Source organism: Stegodyphus dumicola, chromosome 9, assembly GCF_044657685.1.
Source record: "Stegodyphus dumicola isolate Sdum_Otavi_A_Nest chromosome 9, ASM4465768v1".
Lineage (NCBI taxonomy): Eukaryota > Metazoa > Arthropoda > Arachnida > Araneae > Eresidae > Stegodyphus > Stegodyphus dumicola.
In genome coordinates this window covers 165,248,250-165,262,644 of record NC_140776.1, presented here as the reverse complement: position 1 = coordinate 165,262,644, position 14,395 = coordinate 165,248,250, and the positions used below count along the sequence as shown (strand labels likewise).

General features: G+C 29.9%; 1 protein-coding gene across 2 annotated transcripts in view; it reads right to left on the bottom strand.

The window, feature by feature from the left end:
- Dis3 (exosome complex exonuclease RRP44-like protein Dis3) overlaps nucleotides 1–14,395 on the bottom strand; it is a 106,975-nt gene that overhangs the window by 12,953 nt on the left and 79,627 nt on the right. For both annotated transcript variants that reach the window (XM_085824300.1, XM_035350801.2), the window contains exons 11-16: nucleotides 14,054–14,155; nucleotides 13,556–13,620; nucleotides 12,541–12,625; nucleotides 5,536–5,663; nucleotides 5,361–5,447; nucleotides 2,179–2,335 (exon numbers count right to left, since the gene is read on the bottom strand). In XM_085824300.1, the coding sequence (XP_085680426.1) occupies nucleotides 2,179–2,335; nucleotides 5,361–5,447; nucleotides 5,536–5,663; nucleotides 12,541–12,625; nucleotides 13,556–13,620; nucleotides 14,054–14,155 (624 nt within the window). The remainder of the gene's footprint in view (nucleotides 1–2,178; nucleotides 2,336–5,360; nucleotides 5,448–5,535; nucleotides 5,664–12,540; nucleotides 12,626–13,555; nucleotides 13,621–14,053; nucleotides 14,156–14,395) is intronic.

Genomic DNA, 14,395 nt, shown 5'->3' with positions numbered 1-14,395 from the left:
CAATATATCCACCTGCTAGGTGCTTAATTTCTTTGAGGTGAAGCTTCAGATCTGCGAAAACTTAACAACAAAAATTTCTAGATAATCAGTGTAAGAAAGTCAAAATGGCCATAAACAGCTACCCTGTACTTTGCTAGCAGATTTTTTTCTTCAGAAACATCAGATGATATGGATATTAGGAGATACAGGATAAAGAATTTAATTAAAGACCCTTCCATATAGAATACAGAAATTCTTTAAAAAAATCAGAAGAAATTAAAATAAAAAATGCACAACACATAAGAAAACAGCAACAACGGGAAACAAACAAACAAAACAAAAAAAAAAAAAAAAAAAAAAAGGATATAGAGAGAGAAGATGAGCTGTAATAACTATTTCCATTACCATCAGAGAGCATTAACCCTCTAAGCGGCAAGGCCATATATATACAACCTAGAATATTTTTTGTGATATCTGTAAGAATATATATGTAATATACTCAGGAGCAGGAAATTTTGATGACATAGAATAGCTGATCCATAATGATTAGGAAATTGGAGGCAAAGGCAGATTAAGTCTTCAGTTTTATTTTCAGCAACATGTCGGTATACTAAATGTGCCTGTTCTAAAAGGCTTACATTTTTGATAACTTTGTAGCATGCAGGCAAACAGCAGTGCAGCTAGGCCAAAGCGTGGAAAACAAGTGCATTATTTTCAGGGTGAAATCTTATTCAGAGAGTTAGTTTTGGTTCTCAATACATTCTGATTGGACAGTTAATATTGCTGTAAAATTATTATTGGCTGTTAAAGAGTTTTAGTTCCGTTTACATCAACAGAATTATGTAAGAGTCATACAGCATGGATTTTTCTGGAAATGATGCAGTGCAGAGAGGGGTTACTAGTTTTAAAATGAGAAGGGAATTAATTTAGGCTGCTAATTTAATCTTTTACATATTCATTTTCTTACATATATATATGTGCATATTAAAATATGTCAAAAAATTAAGGTAATACATCAAAAGTACACAAATCTTGGTATGAAATACCAAGAGAGTTTTTACATTAAAATAAAAAATAAAAAAAAAAAATAATAATTTGTTCTCATAGTAGTTTTGGGAAACTTGTACTTTCTTAGTGAAAATCCTGGCTGCTCAGAGGGTTAAATCTAGAAGTAAGTGATTATTACATTTCGTTATTAATACACAAAATTTTATTTACATTATAATTCACTGGTTACAAGCATTATTATTAGGCACATGCATGCCTTCATCATTATTAGGCTTAACACCTTCATTCTTCCATCAAAACTCAAATTAAGTTATAGAATATCAATAGAGACAAGATGCTCGGAGTGCCACCTACTGGTGTGAGCTATCAATTTATAACATGAGCCAAACTTTGTCTGGTTATGGATACTAATTTTTCCATGGCCCCTTCCAATCACACTGACATTTATTCAACACTGTAAACTTAGTTTAAGAGATTATCTATAATATGAGAAGGCACACAAAATTCCACATGGATAATTTTCATGTTCACTTTCTTTGCAATTGGTTACATCACAGCAAAGTGTAAATGTAGGTACTCATGATCAGAATTACTGTAGAAAGTACTGAGTGAGTTTGAATTGTAGTACTTCACTACAAAATGATTTAATCTCATCTGAATTTGAAAAAAATAAGCACCTTCTATTTTGTGTTCCTCTGATTTATTTATTTTTTGTTTTCCAGAAACCAGGATACAGAATCAATAGTCACAGATTCATGATTATTTACTAAAATTACAGCTAGTGAGATAGCAATCTATTAACAGAGACTTCATACTTTAAATAAGACAGAGTTATAAGTGTATTTTTACTAAGGATTCAAAAGTATGCTTTACAACTTATATGTGTAATTATTTAGGAAAACTAATGTAAAATAAAATGTAAGTTATGTAAGAATTACTTTAACTACCTAAATACCATAACAAACTTTAATACTGATAATTTTTTAATATTATTAATGAAAACTAAAAAAAAAAAAAAAATTACACTGCATACTCTAGTTAAAAATGTGCCTTTCTTCACTTATTTAAGGAAGAAGATAAAAAATGTTTAAGCTAGCTAAAAAAAATCATCGAAGATTTAAAAATTCTTGCAAGTAATTTGAAACTAGTTTAACATAAAGCAGCAAAATAAAATATTTTCACATTACATGCCTTAGACTGGCCAGCCTTGATAAGGGGTTCAAAATTTGAAACACCTGGAGCAGGATGCCTTCGAAGCAATGCACAATCTGGAAATTCTTCAAGTATTCGCTTGGCTACAGAAATATTGGCAAGCAACATAAATTCTTCAACCATAGAATTTGTTTCCCTGCAAAAGGACAGTTTACATTTGAATGTTTTATATCATGTGACAAATTCGGAATAGTAATAGTTTTCCAACTTTTAACATGATATATATATATTTATGAAATTGGATATGATGAAATTACTTTTTGAGCTTCTACCAACAAACTTGTTATCTCTGTCATTAAACTTAGTTTAAAAAGCAAATGATTCCCAAAATAATAAGTTGGGAGAATATATCTTGACTCTAAAAATACCAATTATAAATTATAAAAAAAGAATCAAATTGAAATGAAAAATTTTTGCTATTACAAGTAATGATAAAATTTACTAGATACTATTTATTTAATAGCTGAAGAAAATCTGAGATGTTAATTATTAAACACAGTAAACTTTTCTTAGAACAATGAAAACACAGACAACAGGACTCTGAGGTTATATGTTTCTGAAATTTGTTTAAATTTTTCCTTTCTAAATTTATATTTAATTTCATCATTTGCACATAAATAACTAACTAAAACCTATTTATACATAATGAATTATTTAATGCAGAATTATTCTATTTTATTAAATATGTATGAGGAAAATAATAGTTTCATCAGTCCAAGAGAAAATCATGACAGACAGAATTGTTTTATAAGGTGAAAAATACATTATATAAATAATTTAATGTAAATTACATTAAAAAAAGCTTGCATATTTTATAAAAATAAACTGCATAACCATCAGTTAAATTATTTTCAAAATAATTTTTATGTTTTGCACCAAAGTAAATATGAATAAATATACTACTCAACACACATGCTAGCAGCAAGACGTTTCTTAAAATGAATCCTTATGAGTGAATTAATAGCACTATTAGCAAGTAACAAAAATGTTAGAAATAAAATTTTAGCAATATTAAAAGCAAATTCTTTATTCTATTGTCTCTTTTCTTCACTGTGCTTCATGTTTTTATGCTAAGAGAATGTAAGTGTATTATTTCTAATAATTTAGTGTCAGTTGAAGCTAATAGAATCAAAACAATAAGGTTTATTAATGCATTTAATTTCTTAATCCAGTGTCTGAAAAGTTGTGGAAATATAAATTCTTTATGCATGTTAACCACATAAATTCAAAACTAATTTCAAAAGACAATGAAATATATACTCAGAAGTAAAGATTTATCTAGAAAGGAATAAAATAAAAAAATTGCATTAGTTTACGATATATATTTTATTATATGAAAAAAAAAAAACTGATGCAGATAATACTAAATTACTTCATTAGTAAAATAATTTTTTTCAGACACAATGTCCTAATATATTTTTATGAAAAGACTTATATACACATTCATATAAAAAAATTACTGATGAATTTACCACCATGCTGAGTTCTCTGGAATCAAAATTTTGTTCGTACATATCTAAAAATAAATGTGAATTACAGACTTATTAGGCAATAAATATTACTGGATATCTGTTGCAGTCTACATAGTTAAATTTAGTCTTATAGTTAAATTTAAGTTCAAATAATGATACTGATATTAAAAATCTAATATGAGTCCGAAATTGAGCTAATATATTTTGCTGTTACTATAACTAGCTTATTAAAAAAAAAAAAAAAAAAAAAAAAAAAAAGTTTATTATTTTTATAATGAAACTCTAACAGAAAATAACCACATTTAGCTTCCTGATAAAATGCTATGTGTAACAGGAAAATAAGAGAATAAGTATAAGCACGTATCCTCTACATTTGGTGTTAAAATAACACTCATAAATATATGCTGTTTCTTTCGCTTTTGAAAATGCTGTTCTTTTTTTTTTGGGAGGGGGGGTATGAATATTACTGCAACAAAATGCAATATTAAATATAATGAATGATACTGAAATATGATATTTTATGGAATTTGCATATTAGCACAATCCCCTAGATGCAGTCTGGTGATTTTTCATTGAAAAAAAAATGATTTATAATTGCAAAAATTATTTATTACACATATATTTTACATTTTTATTAAGTATTTATCTCAGAAATCAAATAATAAGTTTATTTAAAGACGGGTTTTAATTTCTTTTGTTTTGTTGGAAATTTTATAGTCATTGCTTTAAGACAGATTCAAGATAATTGTTCTTTCTAGTTATTTTACTGTACTACTGCAGAAATTTAAACACAGTTCCTTCTACTGCATGCAAATTACCACAAGCACATATTTTAAAGTTGAGTTTAAAATTAAATATATCACAATTTGTCTATAAAAGCAGCTGTAAACAACAAAATAGGATGCATATAAAAGTGATGTTCCTTGTTAAAAACTGAAGAACAGCCAGAATTTAGTACATTTTGAAAACTTGGGAACTTCTACAAAAGTTACTGAGGCAATATCTAAGTAGCCATTTTAAAATCAGAAGTTAGTGTAAAAGATATTTTTAAATCACTCAGAGAAATCTAAAATTGCAAATATTTAAGATTCACTTATGGAATATATATAAACTGATTTAAAAAAAAAGAAACTTATAGAATTTTAATTTGGAAATTGTTTTAACCTGAGGGTAGGACATAGATATCCCATGCATTCACTATATTAAATAAGATTCAAAGAAGTTTAGTTTAATTTAGAGATTTAAAATTTGCTACTTAATGTAGAGCAAAATATGACAGACCATTGTCAATTTTTTTTTCTGTTCCTTGCTGATTGAATAGTTGCTAAATGACTTCAATACATAAAAAATTAATCTCTGTAGCCCATGTGGAACGGTTAATAAGATCCGTCTACCAAGTATAAAATTAATTCCATAATATAAAATGTGAGCAAAATAACTTGCATAATTTTCAGGAATATTATAAATATATAAAAGAAATTTAAATAAGGATTTATAAAACTAAATAAAAATGCATGCCTTCTAGGATAGTAAATGATACAACATTAAATAAAAACATTATTTCAATCAACAAAAAGAAATATTATACATGACAAGTATTTAAAATGAAATATCATTAAAAAATCTGAAGAAGAAATTAAAATTTCATAATAATATAAATCTTAAGAATTATAGAAAACAAAATCTTACTTTAATTCTTTCTTTTCGACATCAATAGGGTCATGAGTCTCAGTGTCCATAGCAAATCTAACTTCTGTTGATGCTAAACTCAGAGCACTAAAATTCAAGAGTAAAAGTTCAGTAACATTACAGGTAATGAATACATAACTGCTGTTTGCTTATATAGAAAATTAGAAATACACACCCATTGTCTATTCTCTGCTTTTTGAGAATCTTGGCAAGACTATTCAACAAACGTAAACTTACAGTCACATCATCATTCAGCGATTTGTCATCTATTCTCATTTGAGCTTCTGCATAAGTAAGTGCAGCCTAATGTCATTTTTCAAATAAATCACAAAATATTATGATAATATGATTCTGTTACAAATATATCATACATGAAACAAATATATTAAATTTTAACATAATGCATTAAGGGAAAGGGGGGAAGTCTGAAAACAAAGAAACAAGCTGACAACAAAAATTTCATCATCATCACCATTAACCCTTTGAGTGGCATGACCTCTTCAATCATGACATTTATGGTCACTTGACATACATTGCATTTTTATTTAATATATTTTTCTAAATTTCTTTATTTATCTAAATATCCTCCTAACAAACGGAAGTTCATGAAAACTTATAAATAAATCACAATGCAAAGTAAAATAAATAATTATGCAAAGTGAGATAAATTCTGCCTAAATACACAACATCATTGACTGATCCAAAAAAATCATACTGTGTAAAAAGTAATAATGCTGCCTATCCACAACTATATTTATGTACCTTTATATTTTCAAGAGATTCTCAGATTATATTTCCCCTTTTAAATAATAAAGGAGTTAATGATTTGAACAAACAAGTACTGGCAACAACAATAACAACGAGCATTACTGAAACGATTTTCTTTCAAGGAATTGAAAGCATAAATGAAAAAAGCACAGAAATTAGTTGAAAAGGTTAGGTTAAGTTGTCTGAATATCACAAAGTACATGAAAGTTATCAGCCTAAAGCAAGAAATGTCTTCATGAAGGACTTTTTTTCTTAAAGTGATTCATATTTATAATGTAGTTAAATATACACAAAAATTATGAAAGTTGTAAACATGCTTATAAGACAAATTTTTGATGGAGTGATTCAACTGCAAAAAAAGATGATGAAAATGAAAGTGCACGAGAGGCATGTATACTATTAAAATATGTAAACCACAGGGGTAATTAAAGCAAACATGAATTTAATCACATCTGAGCTCTGAATAATTTTAGCCAAATTGTCTGAATGAATGTTAATACAACTACAAAAAGTAAGCATTGCACTTTTTAAGAAGAATAAAAAATTATATATATTTTATTATTATTTTATTTAAATCTTACTAAAAAGTACACTATATCCTTTTCATATAACTTCTGAAGAACTCACTTTTATTTTTTAGCATCTGCCCATTAATATTTTTTAATTAACTAGGTATTCCAATTATCTATGAGTTAGTTAATATGTTTAGTCAGTAGTAATTTTATAGAGAACTAAATTGTAGTAGTTAATGGCACATTTTAAATTTTTTCTATTAGAAATATACATTTTTTATCAATTTCCTTTAGTGGCATAATCAATTTAAGATTCCATCATAATTCATCAAGAAACTTTTTTTCTAATTTCAATCATAGCTGATATGCACCATTCTTTTGTCTAAATAAACGTATGGTTATCTTATGTTCAGTTGTGTATGCTGCCAGATGACTTCACATTGTTTTGCAATGGCTGTGCGTACCACCAGCTGACAACACATTGTCTCTATCGCCAGTTTTGTAAAGTTCGAGCATCATATAGTAGCTTATGTGCTTTTATGAATAATAAGATGTGTTAATAAAGTTGATTGTTTTAGCTACATGAAGTCATGTGTTGTAGGAACTAAAACCGAGCCACATCCCAAACTTCTACAATGGCAACCCATCTAAACATATGAAACTTCAAATTCAACCCAAAACTTGGTTGTTTCAAGGCTTTTGCTTCCTTGACTTCAATGACTAGCACAGACGAAACAGCAGCCATAAAGCTACCAATCTACAATCCTATTGATTCTGCATTGTAGTTTGCTATGTGTGAGACAACTTTTCCTTTAGCTATACCAAAGCCTATTATAGATCCCAAGAAAAATTCAACTATTGCGTTGCTCATTCGCTCCTGGAGATTGCTTCTTTGGTTCAAGACATCATACTTCGGAAGAGCATTGATGCTTCTTATTAAGACCAAAAAGTTACCATTACTGAGTGCTGTGGGGAAAGTAGTACCCAAGAAATCTGGAAATTACTCGCCAAGGAACAACTTGGAGAGAGAAAAACCATCCAAAGTGCTTTGTGCCATGAAAAGGAGTACTGCTGAAAAACATGATATATCAGACTCATTGTTATTGGAGTTGTTTATTCAGTGAATGCCACCAAATGTTCAATTTGTTCTTACATCGATGGAGCCACTTAATTCTTCGAAAGCTGCCAGCAATGCGGTTTGGATATTCAAAGTCATACCTGCTCAGGTACGCATAGTTTCTTCACCTGTATCAAGCAATGTGTCTAACAATTCTAAACTGGATTCCCTGCTGGAGGAGGACTGCAAATTATGTGGTGAAGTATTGTCTTTACAACAATCATGCAGTGTTCCTAAAAAGCATTTTAACAGAAAACGAAGCTCTTCAGCTAAAGCTGCTTCAAACTTTTCCTTTTAGCAATATTGGGAGGGGGCATCCACCTATTTTTCTCATTGTAAATTTAATGAGAAAGTTAAAAAAAAATATATTTCCCCCCCATGTTCGTTCCAGAGAAATGAACCAAGGCAAGCGTAATGGTGACTTGTGCTTTGCCATCTGAGTGTTGCTGCCTTTTTATTATAGATAGAAAATCAGATAAAATCTTTTTGTATAATACTGGCTCGGATGTCATTCTCCTCTCGGCTACCAAAGACGAAAAGTGTCAGACACCTATTCTGACATTTTCTGTTGCCAGTGGTACTCCAATTCTGGTTTATGGACAAAAGTCTTGACCTCAGATTTCATCACAATTTTAATTTTGCTTTCAATGTGTGTAAAGAGTCAATGAATATTATTGGACCTGATTTTCTACATTATTTTCATTTGCTACCTGAGTTATGGAATAGAAAACTTGTTGATTTAAAAACTACTTAAAAAATTAATTGCAGTATCATTATGATACATTTGTATTCTATCAAAGTGAATTATTACAAATTAATATATAAGTTACTATCTAACTTCCTTAACTCTTGAAGCTTCCTGATCTTAATGGGAGTGTTAATCGTAATATTATGCATTTCATTGGCACTGTGTCATGCAAGCCTAGGCGAACTACAGAGAGATTGAAAACTCCTAAAATTAAAATCCAAAAATGATCAATTTAGGCCACATGTAACCCTTCAAAAGTAACTACCCCTCTCCTCTGTACATGATGTCAAAGAAAGACACAAATGAATGGAGATCTATGGAAGATTTTCAGAGGTTAAATGTACAGACAGTGAGGGATAAGTACCCTATTCCCAGTAATTGTGATTTTGCAGTGGAGTTGCATGGAGCAAAAATATTTTCTCGTATGCACTTGGTAAAAACCTATCATCAGATTTCAGTTTATCCTTTTTGATATTCATAAAACGACTACTGCCATGGCTTTCAGACATTTTTGAGAGCACAAGAATGCAGTATGGGCTTGCAACACAGCTGCAATCTTTCAGTGGTTTATTGATGAAGTAACTCGTGAGATGGCAGTGGTATTTGCTTTTGTTGATGATATATTGATTGCATCAAAGAATGAAAGTGAGCATTTGGCACATCTAAAAGTTCTTTTCAAACGATTAAGTAATCATGGGTTAATTAAAGTATATAAATGCATCTTTGGAGTTTTTAAGTTTTCATATATCTGGACAGAGTTTAAAGCCTTTACCCCACAGAGTGGATAGCATTTAAAATTTTCCCAAAACAAACTCTTTAACACAGTTAAGAAAATTTCTTGGCATCTTTAACTTTTACAAATTTGTCTCGAGAGCTTCACATATTTTAGCTCCCTTAAATAAGTTATCAGAAGGCTGCATTAATAAAGAAACCTTCACAGCTGAGTAAAATAAAAGAGCACCCTCTCGAATTGGGCAATGAATTTGAGAAAGCATTCACCAATGCAAAAAAAAGAATTGCCAAATAACCCTTCTCAGATACCCAACTCCTAATGCTACTTTGAAACTTTGTACTGATGCATAGGATGTTGTAGTTGGTACTCATTAATCCAACTGCATAATTCAATCTGGGAACCCATTGCATTTCTATCTGTTAAACTCAGCAAAACTCAAAGGAAGTGGTCAACTTATGACTGAGAACAAATGGCTATATATTTGTCAATCAAGAAATTTTGGCACATGCTTAAGGGCAGGGTCTTTACAATCTACACAGATGTAAAGCCCCTAATACACACATTTAAGCAAAAGCCCCAAAAATACTCTCCATGACAACTTTGCCATCCTGATTTTATTGGCCAATTTTCCACTGATACACAATACATCAAAGTTCGTGACCACATCCTGCTGATGCTTTATCTAGAGTAGAAATAGATGCAGTTTCTCATAATCAACAAACTGGTTAAAAAAATTTACCTGAAATGCAACTACAGAACTCCAAAATTATCTCAGTCTTCACCAGATTTTAAATTACAGAAATATTATTTTTCTTTAGAAAATGTAACTCTTTATTGCAATATGGAAAAGGTACACCTTTTCTGTTCATTCCTGAATCTTTTTGCTCTTAAATTGTTCAGCAGATTCACTGTCTTTCCCATGCCAGCATTTCAGCCTCAACAAAACTAATCACCAAGTGACACTTTAGGCCTAATATGAAGAAATTTATTAAAATTGCTGTTCAATTTTGTGGCAGTTGCAGATGTGGACTGTCTCATGAAAATGAATTTGTGAATTAGCACTCAAGAAATAGTGGAGGAAATGTGTAAGAGCATAGGAAGTGTGAACACAATATTGCGTGAAAGGCTGTGATATTGCAAGGTTTGTGCGCAATGGGTGCCAAAACATTTGACAGTGGAACAGAAGATTCATCGCATGTCTGTTTCTATGCAACACCTTATGCAGTACCACAAAATGAGGAACTAATTCCTTTCAAAGATTACTGCCGCTGATAAAAACATGGTGCAATCATATTGATCCAGCCATAAAAAGCAAGAGCATGGAATAGTGATACTCTTCATCCCCACGCCCAAAGAAGGCTCGCACGTTCACTAGAGCTGGTAAAGTCACATTAATGTGTTTCTTTGATGTCGATGGCCCACTATGGTTGGAATGGCTACCTATGGGCATGACTGACATTGCTGTCATCTACCATGCTACAATGCAGAAACTGTGACAGAATATCAAGAACTGATGATGTAGCATCTTGTCACGCAGAGTTATCCTCTTACATGATAATGCTCATCCTTATGTGGCTGTGGCGTGCCAAATATTGTTATGGCAATTCTGCTGGGAGGTTCTTGAACATCCCCATTACAGCCTGGACCTCTCGCCATGTGACTAACACACCTTCCGTCCACTCAAGAAATCTCTGAAGGGATGGCAATTTGCTGATGATAATGAGGTCTAGGCTGCCATTAAAAATTGGTTCCAGAACCAACCCTGAAGCTTCTTCACCTAGGGTATCCATTGTCTCGTTGACTGGTGGGACATTTGTTTCAACCTACAAGCCCATCTGTTATATCTATATTACTTCTTTCTTTTGTATATTAATATCATTAAACCATTTCTCAAACCGACTACAGTGTCACTTTCATTTGACTCACCCTTATAAAATCAGCATTGCAGCCCTTGGACATTTTCATTCAAGCCATCTGAATACATATCTGCTCTTCTGAAATTGTTTCCACAAACTGCAAATGACACTAGGGAATACAAGCTCTTTTGCAACCTGAGCCTCAGATTGCTCTCTTCTAATCTATAAATGATTCTACACCTCGTTCTGTTATCTAAATGTTGGTAGTTACTTATTCCACCTCACTGCACATAAAATTTAACATTTTACAGTGAATGCTATGATCGCTGTCAATATAAAAAATGAAGCAAGAGCAAAACAACAGATGGCTGCTTTTATACCTAATGCTGTTACAGCACAACCTACACAAATGAGCATAACCGCATATTACTATCACCACTTCATTGCTATTTGAGCACAGATTTCCAAGAAATTTGGAAAAACATATCCATTTTTTAAAATTTGGTGCATGTGAGCAACTCTAATATGCAATTAAGAGAAAACATTCTTGCAACCTTCATAAAAGTGCCAATGAATAATTTTTTTTTTTTTTTTTTTTTATGTTTGTAAAGTCATAAAGATGGCACTGGATAATTTTAAATACTAAATAATAGAACACTTACTGCAGTTTTTTTTCATCTTCAGTCTACTAATAAGGGTTCCAGAAAGTATCAAAACTTCAGTTGAATGAATAAAATTATACTGGACTTTTAGCAGTAGAAGACTGATATCTTAGCAAAACGCATATCACATGTTGACTGTTGCAAAGTCTTTGTAAAAGCATGTGGCTTTTACAAAGACTAAATACCTGGTTCATAAAAGGGACAACTGTCTTAACATGAAATATAACTTTTTTAAGCATAATTAACCTACTGAATTTTACAACCCTCTGAGACTTTCAATCATCTTTTATTAATAAAGTTTTTTCATATGATATTTTTATGGTATTATCATCAAAGTAATCACCAAATACAACCAATCTTCAATTACATAATAAGGAGAACACTATCCCTTCACTGTCTTCCTACATTAAACTATATCATTATGCTAATACTTTTAAAATAATTAAAATTAAGGAACTTAAAAAATTTTTATATATAACTGAATAAATATTAGCATATTCAAACTTTTAATAACAATTACTGATTTTCCTGACATATTAACAAAAATCTACAAAATCATCTATATAAGTGCAACATAAATTAAAAATTGCCTATTTTTAGATAAAACTGTGGAAGTTTAATGAAAAAATTATTTTCTTTAAATACAGATTTAGCTTAAAAACTTCTAAAATTATATATTTCATAGAACCAAAAATCAGTGCTGCTGATATTTCTCATAAGCAATGAAAAATAAAATTCAATGACATTACATAAACACAATAATTTTTAAATAAATTTCACTTACTTTGGATTTAATTATAGATTTGAAAAATGAGGTCCTAAGTATTTTGGCTTCTGATGTCATTTCCCAAATAACAGTAAAAGCAAACCTGAATTGAAATAATAAAATGATAATTGATCATATCTTTCTTCTGATAAACTATTTTTGCTTTTATATTAAAAAATTTTCTTCCATAGTAATTTTTACTCAATCATAGTAAGTTTTCAATAGTTTTCAATTTAATCAATAGTACGTTTAATACAGATTGAATTTAATAGTCCTAAACAAGCATAATAAAAACAAACAATAAAACAAAAATAATGATGAAACTGTGTGTTTACATTTACAGTACAAGCCCGACTGCCCAGCATTCAACTAACCAGAAAGCTCAACTAACTGGAATATTGTAAAATTTAAGGGAAAATTCCCCCCTAAATATTAAGTAAATGAGAGATTTATAATACCATTATAAAGCTTATGTACATTGCCGCTAAACAGTGTTATTTAAGGCCAGAAGTGAATATGCTTGATGTTACAACACAATCATAAGAATTTCGTCTTTTTTATGTAAACCTAATTAATTCTCAATAAATAGGCTTAGACTTTAAAAGGAAAGATATCAGATAATATTTTTCATTGCATTTTGAAAAAATATTGATAATTGGGAGCCTGCCTTTCATTGATCTCTTTCAGTAAACTTTAGCAGAATGATTGGAATATCATGATAACTCCATCAATTTTCATGTTTGGTGGGATTTCATAAGATAAAATGGTTTACGCCCATATTTTAAGGTACAAAATACATTGGCTTTTCATTTTTTTACCCCCAAATCTTACATAATTTTAAATGTAAGATTTTAATTTTCAAGTTGATGAATAAGATGATTGTATTATAATTTAGACAGGACATTTCTTGCACTCATTTTCCTTTTATACAGTGAATTCCAGGTTTTATATGTTCAACTATCCAGAATTTTGCATATTTGAGCTTTCTGGATAACTTTACTGTATATAATTTTGTATTAAAACTGTTAATTACCTTTCTTCATTTCCTCTAAGAGAACAGAGATTTGAACTCAAAAGCTCAGGAACCATATCAATTCTCTGAAATAGAGATTTCAATCACTAAAATAATGAATATAACAAGCTATTTTTATTTAAGAGATATAACAGATAAGAAGGTACTAATTTTTATCTAATATGCAACTATTCCCTTTTCATAGAGAATACAGAAATTTCTTTTGGATAATTAAATTTTAAGAGAAAAAGTAATGTTTTTAAATTTGTTCCCATACCTACATCTGAACATTTTTACATCTATACATGTTAATTTGTTACATATAAAGTTTATAATTAAATGTTAATATAATCTTGCAATAGTGTCATATAATATATTTACTTACAAAGAAAAAGCTATTAGGAGACAGATACATTGCTTTTCAAATGAAACTTACAAGAAAAAATATTACATTAGCTTCAGTGATTCATTAAAAATGATTTATTTACTATTGAAAACTTAATGTAGTTTTACACTTACTTTATCAACTAAATAAACTGTAGTTCCACGCATTGCAGCTTCAGCATCAATAGCAGTGCCAGGTCTAATGAAATGAGACACATCAGCAATATGTACACCAACCTATCCAGGAAAAAAGAAATGGTTTTTAAAAAACAATACATAAAGTGGAAAGGTTTACAAAAGTTAAGATCATAGTTTTGAACTAATGACTTGCATATTTCCAATGTAGATTGTTCATGCAATGTTGGTATCTATTATTTTACTAATTGATATTACCACATTTTTATATACATCTTTTTGTTGAAGAAAAATGTAATTTTTTCATTTTTAAGGAACAACCCAGCACTTATCGTGCATGAT